The following is a 16,183-nucleotide window of genomic DNA, read 5'->3' on the forward strand; positions in this document are numbered from 1 at the left end:
GCAGAAGAGGTCGGCCAGAGGAGAGGAGTAAGAAAGCGTCAGGACGGAGAGAGCAGAAAAGGAGAGGAGTGGGGGCACAACAGCAGACTGTTGAGGCTGACAACACGAACAGCACAGTCGGCAGCGGCGCGAGGACAGCTCGTACCAAGGTCCAAGGCTGAATGACGCGGCCAATCTGATCTTACAACGTATTTATGCAACGCTAATGGCCAACTCAGGGTACTAAATGTTTGGACTTTTTCTTTCTGCCTGGAACGGCAGATGCACTGAGGGATAAGTTTTAGTTTGGTTCGACGATTCGTAACATTTCGTACTTTTATCGTGTTTCGATGCTACGTCAAAGAGAGACCCAAGTACATTCATTAAATGTATTGCATATCACACATGTCAAAGGCGAACACATGAATTATCCAACGGAAGACACATTCTGCACTATGCAGAGCTTACACACATTCCAAACAACCAAAAACTTCGTTAATCATGAGCGGAATCTGAGTCGTTGATCTGGCACCGAATACCCTGAAGAACTACACGCCACTCGGCGGGACAGCAGGCTACTGCGAGAGACACTGGTCCCAGTCGGGCCAGTACTTGTCCTTCATCCTCTCGAAGTACTGCACCAGCACGGCGTGGTTGTCTCGCACGTAGCGCTCCACCTCCGGGGCGCAGCCGATGATAACCTGGGTCAGCTCTGCGAACACGGCTGCGTCGTAAGTGCTGGGTGTCTTGGCCACCACGAACTGCTTGTCACCGATCACGTCCTCCAGCGCGCGCAGCTCGCGGCGCAGGAAGAACAGCACCTCCTCCTCGCTGAAACGGCCCATGCCGTTCGTGAAGAAGTACTTCTTCAGCTGCTTGCTGAAGGCCGGGTAGAAGATCCTCATCATGAGCTGATACTGCTTGGGGAAGCACTTGAGGATGTAGGACATTCTGTCCAGGACGTAGCGCTTGTAGGCGACTGCGACGATGGTGTGCTCGTCCAGCATGACCTGAACGGCTCGGCCAATGGCGTGCTGGGACGGACTCAGCTCCTCTTTGATAGGCTTATTGAAGTGTTTGGCCAGGTAGTCGATGATGAGCTCAGAGTCGGACAGCTCCTCCCCGTTGATGGTGATCCAGGGACACTTTCCACGCGCGCCCTGTGGCTCCTCCGTGTCCACGATGTACTTGATGCCGGCCATCCGCAGGTAGGTCTCCAGCTTCAAGGCGAACGGTGACAGGTTGGGCATGTTGGTACCGCGCTCGAACTGGTGCAGCACCACCACGTCCTTGCCGGCCTGGCTCCAGCGCTGGCGGCGCTGGTGCGCCTTGTACTTTTTGTACAGCTTCAGTCCAACGCCGAGGATGGCGGCGGCGAGCACCACCTTCCCGACCTTTCTGCCGGTCTGGGTGCGCGCACAGTGCGACACCTCGCGCCACACGGCGTGGGGACGGGGGATCGCCACACCGCCCGGTGTAGCCACAAACGCCATGGCTGATGAGCAGAGACGGTCCGGACGCCGCGGACGGAGCACCACGACTGGCGGGCCGGCGAGCGCTCCAAGGCCACTCGAGTGACGGGGTTTCCGGGGGTCAGAAGTGCACCGTCAGCACGGCGCCGAGCGTCAGGAGTATCGCCCAGAGCGCGCCGATAGGAGCCGCAGCGGCCGGCACTAAAACCGATAACAAAACTGATCGGTACACCGCTCATTGAAGGATTTTCTCGTCGCATTGCGTATCTGCCACTATTCGACGCCTCAATGTGTCCAGCTGGTTACGGGTAGATCGTCTGCGACCGCTGCCGGTCCTGAACAGCGATGTGATGATGACTGTCGTCATTTCAAGGTCGGCCCTGCGCGAGATGTTTGACTAGTAACGCACACATGCCAGTTTCCACACAATCTCAATGTGGCTGGATCTAGCATGCAGCACAGGCCGAGTGGTGTTTAGGAGCTAATGATTCCAGTCAATAGGATTTTCACTTTAGTACCAGTATCTTCAGTAGTCAGTCCTGGATTGAGGCAGCTGAATCAGGTACCTAGATTAAACGAGTAGATGCGTATTATTTTTCTGAGGCTAGTGTGTCAGCCAACAGTGTATCGCAAGCCCGGTACGCGACTCCATCAGGTAGGTACCATTTCGTCATCGAGGCGGCAACGTCGCTTTCTATCAGCCGTTACCGAGGTAACGATAGCGTTATCATTCTCCAATGGGCGGCGGCGTCCGACGTCCAACGTCTAATGTCCGCGTCCAACGTCCACGTATGATAATATACGAGTATGGACAATACGTAGATACGTCGCATAGTGACGAGAAAGGGGTGTTTTACGCTCCTTTCAATTCCTTTTGTATGTATCCAGTAAATGGTGGCGCAATGCGCCAAATTTACTTAGATCGAATGCTTTTTACTTAATTTAGAATACGTTTTCATAGACTTTTTCACAAACGTCAAAACTACCATTCGGGAAGGTCAGGCCAACTTCGCAAAGTGCGAAATTGTTCCCAAGTCAAATATCAGCCGCCGGTCCACCGCCTAAGCCCACACTGACAGCGGAGAGGGGACACACATGACACAAGGGACAGCGAACACAGCATGCAGTACAGCGGAGGGGCAGTGTGGTGGATAAACACACTGGGCGCGGAGCAGAGCTTCTGACATTGCGAGCAATCAAACAGCAAACATTCAACCGCAAATAGAGATAGCGTTCAACATGGAAAGATAGCAGTATACAGTGCAGTTTGAGAGAGGGAAGGGGCCGGTCTAAGGGTGGAGCTTATCGCCCAGGGTGCGACACATCGAGATAAAATACACATACACATCAGTTCCACATCAAACAGCGAAGTTGCCGGACATCGAAACGACCAAGTTGCTTAGGTTGCCTAAAACTATCCAAGGATACAATAAAGAGCGACAGAGAATGCTGAACAAAGAAAAGAACAGAGACTACAGAGGCAACAACATCGGGGTAATTCGTACCTATACACGGCGGTCTCCCTTCTCTGAAGACGTCGTTCCGATCGAATCCCTTCAGCTTCGTCCAGTCATCAAACTCATCATCATACCATACACTACACTCGTCACACTCATCAGCTAACGTCAGGTTTGTACTGAGCTCAGCATCCAGCCGTCGCATCCGCAGAAAATGTACAGTACAAGCGTTCACAATGCGTCAAACAGACGCGACAAACGCGATATAAACACGCACCTCTTGGTGACGCTCGGAAAGCGAGCGAAGCTGAGCAAACGCGGACGAACAAACACAGCTCAGAGGCATAGACAGAGATAATCTGACTTTAACAGAATAGATATACAGCTTAGAGGCTCAGACAGAGATTATCTCATTTAATTAAACAAAAAACACACTCAGCTGAAAGGCTCAGACTGAGATCATCTTACTAAAACAGAGCGGCTTTAAAAGCTCAGACAGATAAACTCACATGGATCAGCACACCCGGTATTTGCGAATAAAAATAAAGCCTGTCTCTATATTACTTAGGTCAATACAAATCAGGACCGATACCTAAAAAGCGTCGAGCAACTGAAATCTGCAGTAAAATAATAACTGGTTGTTGATCTTTTGCCATTCAGGACGTCACTCTAATTCGGCACCAAGGATGGCGAAGCAAAAATCTACCAGTTGCTCAATCACATTGAAAACATAACAGAGCATCACAGTCGTATAGAATTTATGTCCAGGCTAGTTTCACATGCAACTTAATGTCAAGTGGCGATGGACCATTTTCAACGAGACAACAAACTCAGAAACAGGTCATATACTCGTATCTACAGCGACAACTTACACCCCTGCCTCCAATCGAGGCACACTGATTAGAACACATTTTACTCCTCGCCCTCACGCACCCACCAAAATACATTGTGCGTTAGTGAAGGCTGGTCAAATCGACACTCAGCACACCAAAGTCGCAATCTCACCCACTGCCTCTGCGCCTACGGTAGTACGTCCCGTCGCGTGAGAGTTTTTGACAGTACACAGGTGGCACAGTGTTCCAACCACCTCACGACCTACTGGGTGAGTCACACCCCTGTGATGTGTCCAAAGAACGGGCACAGGTTCCGCTGTTGAAGGCAGCTCAGCACGAGCGTCTCTCAGACCTCACCAAAGTCAAAGCCACAAGCCATATTTGCAGACGTGTCAGGGCCGAGCCGCGACAGCGTTTACTTTACCGCACCCACTGACAGTGCAAAAAAAAAATGTGAGTTGTCATGATAGAATGTAATGGAAGCGAACGGTTCGACACATAGACGAAGGCAGAATGACTACAATGGAAAAGATCAAGCAAAACTGATTTCAGACCAGACGATCTCAAGATGAACGCGGGTCCAGTCAGTTCACCATATAATAGCTCGACAAAACTCAAGCAAAGTTTCACAATATCCGCTCTAGGTTGACAATCTCAATTCACTTCACTTTACAATCTACCAATATTCAACGTCCAGCTCACTTCACTAGCTCACTAGCCCACAGCGGCTCAATATCTCACTCCGAGCTCACAGTCCTCTGGAGGCGGGCCGGCGCAGCTGCCGACTGCGGTACCTGAGTTCGGGCGGTGGCGGGGGCGGGGGCGGCGGGCGGGCGGCGCGGCCGGGTCGCTCAGCACATGAACTCCCGGGGCCGACGCCCCACGTGCTACAAGACCACCTGTCGCCGGGGCGAGGCGCGGCACGGCCGGGCGCGGCCACAGGCGCGCAGCATACTCTCGCCGCGACACCAGCGAGCGGCCTGCAACAGCGGCCACCAGTCGTTGGGGACCGGTGAGGACGTATTGGAGGCTAACGTAGCAGCGCTGAAGGCCGAGTGGCCATCTTTTGAGCCCAAATGACTCGACAGCTAGCAGAGTGCCAAAGAAAGGACACCACCTGACAGGCTCGGAGATGAACTCACGAATATATCTGTAGTTACTCTGTAGGACCGCCAAGGATTACCAGAATTATAGGGCAGTATTTCGCCAAGGCCAACGGGAAAAGGACCAAAAGGGCATGGACAGACAGTTTTGAGCTGCCGAGATTGGAGACCACCGGATTGCCAACAGAAAGCTAGCGAAAGACGCAGCTCGGTGCGAGAGAATAAGAAGTCTACACGAACAGCGCAAAAAAACCAAAGCTGGGAGGAAATCCAAAATAGCGAGACGGAAATGCAGCATGATTCATAAGGTGCAATCGATAGACGAAAGGCATCAAAGGTACGGTCTGTGCATATTAAAGAGTAGCATTGTATAGAACGCAAGTGCAAAAAGTGCACAACGAAAGCGTCCAAAGTAGCGTACACCAAAAGCACACGAATTCAAGGATAGATTTGTACGTAATAGCAGAAGCCACGCTCAGGAGACGCATACTATGCATAAACAGAGCACAAGGAAGCGAAGACTGCTTGTTGAACCAGCTACTATTACGTTTATGAGGTATTACATTAACCAGTGTGACTAAATTCATTTTACGGGGGAGGATGTAGAAAAAAGGCCTGAAAGGATGTCGTTAATAAAACTTGACTTCGACCCTTTTTATGTCACGAGAAAATGATGTAGAAATATTAAATACTCATAAAACTTTGAAAGCATTCTGATATTCGGGATGTTAAATGAGGTTTAAGTTGGGTCATATATTTGAACATTTGGGGTATTCGAATGGTTGTCTTGGCGTCTTGTAAGAGTTTGCGAGGTTTGTGTTTCTCTTGCTCCTAGATGTTTGGTTTGAGGTTGTTATTATGAGTCGTGACTGCTGTGTGGATGTTTTTATTTGTATTTTTAGGATGTCATTATACTTTTCATTATGGGCGGATTTCCCCGCATCATTACAATTTTGGACACACTGACATTAACGCAAATTGAAGCGATGTCCTAGCCTGCGCACTTAATGACAGAAAAGCTTACAGGGGACTCTCGCCGATCGATACATTTTTTTTTTTTTGCAGCGGGGGACGGAGATGCAAGCAATCCATCACACTTGCAGAGACACCCCACAACATGATGTATAAGAAATGGCGTGCACATTTCAACTGCCGGCAAAAGCTTCACATCGAACGCCAGAATAACACGGTAACATCCAACCACAAAGGGAGAGCGATAAAACAGCATATCGGAACACCAGAGACATCTATGAATAGTGCCGCCAACGAAAATCAGCGAGCGTCGTACACGCTTCACTTCATCTGGTAATGATGTCAGATAATGGTGTCACTTTAGACCGACATGAACTTAACGCATTTTATTTAAACGATACCCCGATCATAGGCCGTAGTGAGACCACATAATTCGCCCGTGCTGACTGGGACAACAGCGCCAACATCCACACCTAATGACAGGGCATGGAACATTGAGAGTGACTGTGTACAGTCGGGTTAAGAGCCGCGTGGGTTGTGAGGAATCCTTACTGACAAAGCACAACGCCAGCCGCGCCGGGATTCACATACAGCATCCGCGCTAGGCAACAGCACATCAGCTACCAACAGGTAACACACAGCGTTCATAAACCGTAGTGGGAGGGCGAGGTGCAGGCAGCAGAGCCACGCTGGGTATCACATACAACAGCCGCACTAGGTAACAGCCTGCAGAGCGCATACCGCGGAGAGAGAGGGAGAGAGAGTGGAGAGGAGTGGAGCAGTCGCACTAGCCTTCCGAATCTGCACAACACAGCTATAGTACCACTGTGAAAATGTGGGGTCAACAGCCTACACCATACAGCTATTCTACTCAGTGAGTAACGCCGGGTTCGAACCAGTCGGCTTGAGCTAGCAGCTGCACAATGCAGCTGGCCAAACTGGCATAATAAAAACCTTCTTTGACAGGGATAAGGCGGTGGGACCGGCGGCTGCTGACGTGGTTTTTTATTCACACGGTGTGTTTCATAACGGGAGTAGGCGCATTTGACTAAATCATCATTGGGAATAAAGGAAACCGCAAACATCTAAACAGACGAGATAGGTCGCAGGCTCGCAGCACAATGGTTAACCACATTGAGTCGGGAAAATGTAACAATTCGAATAACTATGCTACTTGCGAGATTATTCATAGCACATAATTACAATGCAAACGTTAAAGCATAAAGCACGACTTCTAAAATAAGGGATAGCGATAACAAGGGCAAGGTGCCGTGTTTCCTCGCATTGGGTGCTGAGCCTAAGATTTACCAATTCAAACCGAAGTAATACATCAATCTATGATCCCCACAAATCACCCAGGAGTTTCATCTGAAGAGTTGTTCGAGTAAGGCCGCAGTTCCCAGTCCCTGATGATTGTCACTGATGATGAGGGGAATGTATCGCTTCCAGGATTGACACGTGCAGGCGTCATCCGAGATCTAAGAAAACCCGAGGGAAAAGGCCGGGGTGAAGAGAAAAGGGAGGGTGTTTGGAGAAAGGAAAAGAGAGAGAGAGAGAGAGAGAGAGAGAGAGAGAGAGAGAGAGAGAGAGAGAGAGAGAGAGAGAGAGAGAGAGAGAGAGAGAGAGAGAGAGAGAGAGAGAGAGGCGGATAAAAGAGAAAGTCCTTCCGCTCATCCCAGCTCACCTTGAAGAGTCCTATGGAGGAGGACATGCTGTCCACCTCGACTGTGATGTTGTTCAGGTCCCGGTCGCTGTTCTGCAGGATGCTCTGACGCTTCTGCCACACAGACGCCGAACTGAAACACACAGAGATGGGCAGGTAAGAGTTTGTCAGTGAGGCTCCACCACTTCTATGGCTACACTGCCACCCAGGGGAGGGAATGATAACAAAGAAGAATGAATATGCACTTACACGTGGAGAGAAGACACTGAGAACACAGCTAGAATGTCGCCTGCAGAAGAGATTAAGTGCGGATACCTCCGCTCTCCACTCAAAAGACGTAGATTTACCTGGCAGCTTTCAAAGTCTTCTGAAGCCACCATGCCTCATATTCTTTCGGTTTATTCAGCGGATCAAGTAGGATCAAGTCCCCCATCACATCCCACCATATTCCGCTTCCCCGGCCCACATCCCACACCCCTTTTCACCCCCGATCCCAAACCCCATCCTCCCCCGGTCCCACCTAGGCATCATGTTGCTGAAGGGCGTCTGCAGTCGGCTGGCGTCCAGTCCGTGGGTGGTCAGCACCTCGGTCAGCCGCGCCTGGTCCAGGAGCAGCGGAGCGGCCGGCGGCTCGCGGCCCAGGTGCGGATCGTAGTGACTCTTCAGGTCCGGCAGGAGGTGGGAGGAGGCCAGCTGGCGGGCAGACACCACCTGGAGAGGGGGGAGGGGGGGGGGTGTTAGAGGGTTAAGGGTTGGGGGCCAGTGACAGAGCAAGGAAGTTCTAGGGACGGGACGAGGGCGGTACAGTCAGGATCGGCGGAAAAGGCGTGAGCATTGAACACCTGTTCATGAAGGTCAGCAGAAAGGGCTTCTGGAACCTCAGCTACACAAAAGCTTTACAACAAGCCACCCTAAACGAAATACATGGCCTCAAAACGCACACCCAAAAAGTCAGGTCGTAATGTCTGGGACACTTCGAACCAACACCGGCGTGCCTAACACAATGCACACTAGACGCAACCGCTTGACAGAATGTAACGATCCAAGCGACATCGATTATGCGCACCACAGTCCACACATGACAGACGTACTTGTTTGACGTACTGGAACAGCCCCGGCACGTTGGAGTGGCAGGACACAAAGTTGGCGAAGGTAATGGCCAGAATGTGCAGGTTTATCCGCAGCGTTTGGCTCATCTCCGAGTTCAGGGCGATCTCCTGTGAAACCAGAGCGTAAACGTTTAGTTGGTTAGTGATTCAGTGTTTCAGAGGATACTGGATAGTTCTCTAATAAAATGTGCTATACAGCATATTTTTGTGTTGGTATTTTTTGTGAGAGAATCTCTAATGCTGAAACTGTAATATTGTTTCATGGACATGGAGCCTATGTCACGTTATTGTTTCCAGTTATACGGAAAATTACACTACATTAAAGTTGTACCTTGTACCTTGTAGAATACAAGGTTAATTACTGGAAATTATACTGAAAAATTACAACACAGATTATACACCAATAGCAAACACAAAACAAGCTAGTCAAAACTCTCCTACCCACCAGCTTACCGTTACCCACGCTGTCTCACACTGACAGATCATCAGCCTCTCATCCCACAGCGTTCCCTATCATCCACACCACCCCCTCCAATCATATCATCCATCCCAATTCCCAGCCCACACCAACATTTGCCCGTCCCACCCCCACCCACCTGCATATCAAGTGTCAGCCGCAGCACGTCAGGCAGGAAGTCGGGTCCGTTCACCTCCAGCCAGAGAAGCGCCAGGGTGCGGTACACCGCCTCCAGATTATCCAGACCGTTATTGGCCAGCTCCAGACTCTCCAGCAGACAGAGCAGCATCTCGGGGCCGTTCCGTTTTATGAACATGACGTCCTGTCGGGAACACTTATGCAGCTGGAGGTCCAGCTGGGTGACGTCCAGTCTGTCGGGAGAGAGGAGGAGAGTGATGTTAGAGAAACGGACAGAGTATTCTGGACAGCGGTGGTGACGATGAGAATACATAAGCCGCCAGTCGCATTCATTGTTATTTTTAAGCAAAGGGCGGTTAAACTTTCTAGCAAACTCCTTATTTGGTTGTTATTTGGCATTCTCAAATAGCGACTTTCCTGTTCTCAAATACGGCATTGGTATTCGCAAATAACGATTTCCTCTACCCTACACTTCCTGGGTTTATCTAAACACCAAACCTATGCCACCCACCTGGGTTTATCCAGTTTAGCCAGGTTCCCTCTCCGGTCGATGAGCGTGTGCAGAATCTGCTGAACAATGAGTCGGATCTCCGGATCGGGGGCCAGTGACATTCTCATCAGCGGATCCAGGAACGACAGCGGGAACGTCGTGGCCAGGTTAAGCGATGTATATTTGGTGCTCACCTGGTAAACAGAGAAATGTCAGAGACCTACCAAAAGAGAAAAACACACGATAGGACGTGAGAGTGACATTCCGAGAAGAGTACTCACTCAAAGCTTGAGAGTGTGCGACTGAAAACAAGTCGGAGAAAGTCGCAGAGAGGGAGATAAGGTATGCAGCGACTGGAAAAGTTGAGAGCTGTTTGTGCTCAGGAATGACGTCTTATTGTGGAGAGAAGCGAGAGAGATCTCATACGTGATGTGAAACGGCAAGCCGGGCTAGAAGACGAAATGGACGGCGCTTTACGCGCGTATATTACGCGAACGCAGGGTGGTGAATTTCATTAGATGGGGAAATTAAAATACCGGCATCGTCGCGCAGCACCGCATGGTGTACAAAACGTGAGTGCGGCGGCGGGTTGGACAGTTTTGACAGGCGGGAAAGGCGACTGTCAGGGCGTGACACACACGTGACAGGGTGTCACAGATGAATGACAGATGGCTGACGGACGAGACAGCCTTACGACACCAACATTCCCGCGCCGTGGCAACCTGCTGCGATACTGAGCTTTGATTCATCTCTAAGAACTCATCGCCAATATCTGCAGGACTATTTCCTTTCCGACGCGGATGCTTTTAACGACTTCTCCGCCCTCTGCCAACCGTCCTCGGTTGTCATGGCGACCAACCCCTACCGGGACCGGCCGGCGCCTGAGACGCCGGTAGCCGGCTAAACGAACAATGCCGGCCGACCCTTCCCCCCTGCCCCGGCGGCCCGCTCGGCGCGGCCGCCGCGCGGGCTGGCGCGCTCGGCGTGCGAGGGGACATGGGAGCAGCGGACAGCTGACTGCTTCCGGCACTGGGGCCCCGAACGGGTCTCGCCGTGTAGAGTGCCAAACACCGGCCAGCGACCACCGACGGGACGATCACACTGCTGAATCTGCCAGACGTGCATACGACCGGGCACATCTGATGGCGGTGCGTGACCGACTAAGCAACGACACCACTCGTGAAGTAGCCGAGACTATCCGGCGCAGTCTTCCCGCGTATCTCATCCGCTGTCTTAATCGATCACGCCCCCTCAGCCCTGCGGAAGCGGCATGTGGACCCCGCCCCGCATCGAGGACTCTCCAGTCCAGCCGGCCGACCGACCCGCCCAAATTGCTGATCGGCGCCCTAAATATTCAAAGTATCAAACCCAAACTTCAAGAGCTGACCTGCGAACTCGCTCGCCGCAACTACGACGTAATGGTGCTTTCCGAGACCTGGCTACGTCCGTCTACCCCGAAACGCCTCCTGGTCATTCCGGGCTACTCGCTCAGTCGTGTGGACCGCCCAGATGGCAGCGGTTATGGCGGCGTAGCCATCATCACTAAAAACAGTTTGACGTCAATGACACTGAAGATCCCCGGCAGCGGGAGCTCCGAAAGCAAGCTGGAGTCGCAGTGGGCGCTGCTGAAGCTGGACAAGGGCCAACAGATAATCATCTGCTCCCTTTATCGGCCACCCCGACACTCTGAGGCTGCCCTGCTCGCCGACTTCACGGACCTCGAGGCCCAGCTGCAGCGGGTCCTCATCGATTACCCCAGAGTTCCGTTCGTTCTCTGCGGGGACCTCAACTGTGACCTATTGAAGGGGCCGAATTTCCGCGCGTCTCAACATCTGATCAGCTTCTTATCGAATTATTCTTTAGATCAACTAGTAACAAATCCAACTTTTACCTCCGGCTCTCTATTGGATGTATGTATTGTTAACAAACGCGAACTTGTGTGTGACACCAGCGTTAATTATTGTCACTTCAGTCCCCATAAAATCATCGACGTGATTGTCAATGTGCCGAAAGTGCGTCAAAAGCCCGCCGTTATCTCATCTCGCTCTTTTAAGCGCCTAGATCACCCTGCACTGTATCACGACTTACTCGATGTCGACTGGGATTATGTCTTCTCTGCCGAAACTGTCAGTGACAAGTGGCATGCTTTCTTGTCGTTCTTCGTACCTGTTTTTGATGCCCATGCCCCAATCAAGCGTGTGTCTATCCGTAACCCGACCGCTCCTCCCGTCTCCGCCGCCACCCGTAACCTCATGTCTCAACGTCGCGCTGCGCTTCGCCATCTAGGCCGCAACTCGAGCGAATACAGAGACCTAAACCGCTCAGTCCGGGCGGCAGTGCGTCGAGACAGGCGAATAGAGATACGGAGGGAAATTGGGGAGCGGGGCCCCAACAAAGTTTGGCAGTGCATCAGGTCAGTGGTAGCCGCGAAGAAGGACGGCCCAGACATCCAGCCCGATCTATCTGCCGATGATTTAAATTCATTTTTTGTATCTGTCGGTCCTCGTGTCGCTGACGAGATCCGAGCCCAAAACACTCCCACCGATTTGGATGTGCGTCTCACCCGTGTCGGCGCATGCAGTTTTCAACTTCGTGAGATAACACTGGGGGAGCTCGAGCGGATTATTTTCAGCATGCGTAACTCGAGTGCCTGCGGCTCCGATAACGTGTGTGTCCGCATGCTGAAATTCGGATTCCCCGCTATTGGTGCTGTCATCCTGCATATTATCAATACCTGCTTAATCCAATCTGACATCCCCGATTCATGGAAACATTCCACAGTTCACCCTCTGTTCAAGTCTGGTAACCCTTCAGACCCCGCAAACTTCCGACCCATTTCCCTAGTTCCTGTAATCATGAAAGTAGTTGAACGCATTGTCCATCAGCAGCTCTACGCCTACCTCTCCCATAATCACCTTCTGGCATCCTCCCAGCACGGCTTCCGCCCCCGGCACTCCACGGAAACCGCGTTGCTGTCTGTCACTGAACACATCCTGGCCGCCACTGATAGGGGGGATTTGTCAATGCTATGCCTTCTCGATCTCAGTAAATGTTTCGACGTGATTGACCACGATCTTCTGATGCAAAAACTGATGTTACACGGCATTGAAATTTCCTGGTTCGCCGCCTATCTACATGGACACACTCAGAGCGTGTCTTTGAAAGATGTATCCGGACGTAGAGTGCTGTCTAGGCCTCTTTCTAATGCCATGGGTGTCTTCCAGGGCTCTGCGTTAGGGCCGCTTCTTTTCACCATTTTCTCTAACAACTTATCGCTATACGCGGGCGACGCAAAAGTGTTTCAGTATGCCGATGACACTCAAGTATTGGTTAGCGGTCCAGCTCGGGACCTCGAAGTTCTCATCTCGCGCATGGAGGACTCGCTCGCGTCTCTCAACGACTGGTTTTGCGCTAACGCCCTCAAAGTGAACGCAAGTAAAACACAGCTTATTGTATTTGGCACTCGTCAAAATCTTCGTAAATTACCAGACTTTAGAGTACCATTCCGCAACGCAGCGTTGCAACCGTGCGCACAAGTCGGGAACCTTGGCGTCACTTTTGACAGCACTATGTCATGGGACGCACACGTCTCTGAACTCTGCCGCCGGTGTACGGGACTGTTGATTGGTCTTTCACATGCGCGCCACTGTCTCCCAGATGGCATCATTCGAACGCTCGTGACGGCACTCGTTGTATCGCGTATCCAGTACTGCCTTTCAGTTTATGGTAATGGGTCCCAAAAAAATTTCGATCGACTCCAAAAAATTCTTAACTTCGCCGCTAGAGTTATTTTCGGCCGCCGTAAATTTGACCATGTCTCCGACCTGCGAACAAAACTCGGGTGGTTGTCCCCGCGCGGTATGTCCGATTTCCACACCCTTGTCATCGCACACAAGGTCATACAGCGCCGTGAACCTGAGCAACTAGCAGCCCTGTTCGTCGCTAATAGCGCTATCCGCGAGAGACCATCCAGACAAGATCACTTCTTCCATCTTCCCCGTCCACGGCTGGAAACGGGCAAGCGGCGGTTTGGCTATCGAGCTGCAGCTCTGCTGAACAGCCTGCCACCTCACCTGTCGCAGCTGCCTCCCGCCCGCTTCGCCCGCGCTGTTAAAGCCGCAATCGTGGACGATGAATCAGCACATCGTCGCTGACCAATAGGATAGGGGTGGGTAAAAGCGATGAGGCTGTCCTGAGAGTGTTTTGTCCTAGTTTTGACGTGAGTGAATGTGCAACTGTTTTGAATGATTAGATTAGCAACCGCGGATACGGATTCTGAGCAGTAATCGCCACGCACTTTGTATGTGGATCGCTCTTAAATGTAAATACAATACAATACAATACAATAGCATCACAAATACAAGCCCAGCAACATATTCCCTTATCTCAGTCCTCAAAGCACGTCCTCCCCTCCTACTACCACGGACCCGGCACTCAATAGTCCTCAAAGCACGCTCCCCAATCCTCCCAACGCCCCTCCTCCTTCCTCCCCGTGGACTGTAATGCCACCTGTCACGCAGCCTTTCTCCGCCCGCGACCAGAAGCGGCAATCTCCAGAGAGAGAGAGAGAGACGACGAACAGCGATTGGTTCGCCGCTAATTGTAATTACTGGCTCCGTGTCGTTACGTGGGGTCTGTGGCTCTCGTGTTACCATACGGCCGGGGATCGATGGCGGCCGTTGAGATGAGATGAAGTGCGTCTTTCGCTGCGGGTAGGATGTGGGTGCTTGAGATGCGATCGACACTCACTCATTGGGCAATAGCGTGTAGGAAGGAGTGGTTAGAGTGTGGGCATGGATGAGAAATGTGCTTCTTGACTTTCTGTGTTTCCGAGCCAAAGTGTAGGTGTGGATGTGAATGTTGAAATACTTATTTTCATGGTACAGAATACCACAGTTGATCAATAACGAGATATAATATGTCGCTTACTTTCGCTGAGTGCTAAGAAACGACACCAGTGGATGCCTACCAAGCAGATATTTCCCACTGCAGTCTTCCAGTCTCCCCCATAGCCCCCGTTGATACCGCACCTTGAGCAGACTCCTGAGCAGCATGTTCTGTAGCAGCACCTCGCCCTCCGAGTCGGCCTCCTGACGCTCCCGGTCTCCCGGGTACTGCGGCACCTTGCCCATGATGAACATCATAATCTCGATCTTCTGATAGTCTGTAAGCACGCCAACACAGGTCAGATACACCCACCATCTATACATGTGGCAGCCAATTAGAGTATTTCTCTCAGTTTGACACAGACGGCGGTGTGAGAGGGTTCGTCTGCCCCGCTCGGACGGAGTCTTTATGGAGCCATTCCAGGCCCCGTGCAGTTCCCGGAAAACACATCACTCCATCTGAGCAGCAGGAAGACACGCGGTACGACTGACAAAAATGGCTCTCGTGGGTACGGTGTGTACCCATTTCGCTACTCTTCCGCCCCGTCAGTGGGTTCACAGGAGACTGAAAATCTCTCTAGCTCCATTAGCAGATGCATCACTTATCCTTCTACCCCGTTCACCCCATTTCAGCCCAGTTCCAGCCTTGGTGACATCCATAGTTCATCCCCGCAGACCCCTTCAAAGACACCATTAAATCCCGGAACTAGTAAAATCGTCCATCTCACGCTTTCTTTCCAGCAACCCTCAAGATCCTTTCTGTCCAGTGTCCACCTTTATTTCACTCACTTTCACCCCTAGTATGTATATCCCATATTTACTCTGTTTCTATCGGTAACACCCCAACCTCCGCTACCTTTACCGCTCCTCTCCGTACCTGGCAGATTGTTGGCGAACTCTCCGAGCGCGTCAATCAGCGCCTCCTGGTACTGCCGCTCGTCGCTCTGGTCCTTATGCGTGCCGGCGCCGCGGTCGGCAGTCACGGACTGACGCAGGTGACTCAGCAGGGAGTTGATGATCTCCAGAACGGAGGGACCTGGCGCACAGACGAACAGGGGGTAAGATCGGCAACATTGGCGGAACTGATCTAAAGCATGGAGGAACCTGCTGAACACGGGTGTGATGAAGACGGCAAGGAGAAAGTACAGGGAGGAGGTTATTGGCAATACCAGTAGAGTTGATCATGTCCAGCACGGAGGGACATCGCTTCGCACATGAATACGTGGGATCAAGATTACCGTGAGACGTGGACGAGATACTTTGGGTTGGCCTACAAGCGCGACAGTGTAAATGTTACATACAACAATCGGCCAGCAACTTTCATCAGCTACATGGGTAACTCAACTCACTGACACCGGAATGAAAAAAGCTTTGATCCGGGAGGGGACGCTGTCAGAGATATCAATCTGAGCCGATCGAAAATGACAGATCGGACGGCCGTCGAGCGCCCAGGGCCTGTGAGGAATCGGTAACGGAAATGAAACGCCAGTCTCCACACCGATCAAAGTCGGGGACAAATTGGTTAATCCGTCAACTCTAGCTAGTTCATCCAATATGTCAATATGAGAGTTACGCAACTCGGATAGAGAAGCAGGCCAACAGGCAGCACGGGCTACCAACGCGT

General features: G+C 51.6%; 2 protein-coding genes across 5 annotated transcripts in view; both read right to left on the reverse strand.

Annotated features, from left to right (window-relative positions):
• LOC122366101 (protein EFR3 homolog cmp44E-like) overlaps positions 1–16,183 on the reverse strand; it is a 60,047-nt gene that overhangs the window by 3,255 nt on the left and 40,609 nt on the right. For all 4 annotated transcript variants that reach the window (XM_043337933.1, XM_043337930.1, XM_043337932.1 and 1 more), the window contains exons 10-16: positions 15,437–15,595; positions 14,704–14,837; positions 9,695–9,867; positions 9,185–9,416; positions 8,571–8,696; positions 8,000–8,190; positions 7,501–7,612 (exon numbers count right to left, since the gene is read on the reverse strand). In XM_043337933.1, the coding sequence (XP_043193868.1) occupies positions 7,501–7,612; positions 8,000–8,190; positions 8,571–8,696; positions 9,185–9,416; positions 9,695–9,867; positions 14,704–14,837; positions 15,437–15,595 (1,127 nt within the window). The remainder of the gene's footprint in view (positions 1–7,500; positions 7,613–7,999; positions 8,191–8,570; positions 8,697–9,184; positions 9,417–9,694; positions 9,868–14,703; positions 14,838–15,436; positions 15,596–16,183) is intronic.
• On the reverse strand, positions 355–1,667 carry LOC122366102 (failed axon connections homolog). The gene has a single exon (XM_043337934.1). It carries the CDS (start codon positions 1,470–1,472, stop codon positions 555–557), a length of 918 nt encoding a protein of 305 aa, XP_043193869.1. The 5' UTR covers positions 1,473–1,667; the 3' UTR covers positions 355–554.

The sequence above is a fragment of the Amphibalanus amphitrite genome, unplaced genomic scaffold (assembly GCF_019059575.1).
Source record: "Amphibalanus amphitrite isolate SeventyFive unplaced genomic scaffold, NRLGWU_Aamphi_draft 000784F_arrow, whole genome shotgun sequence".
NCBI lineage: Eukaryota > Metazoa > Arthropoda > Thecostraca > Balanomorpha > Balanidae > Amphibalanus > Amphibalanus amphitrite.

Bases quoted from the DNA above. Each gene is read 5' to 3' on its own strand.
- LOC122366102 (XM_043337934.1), bottom strand. From the start codon at position 1,472: ATGGCGTTTGTGGCTACACCGGGCGGTGTGGCGATCCCCCGTCCCCAC.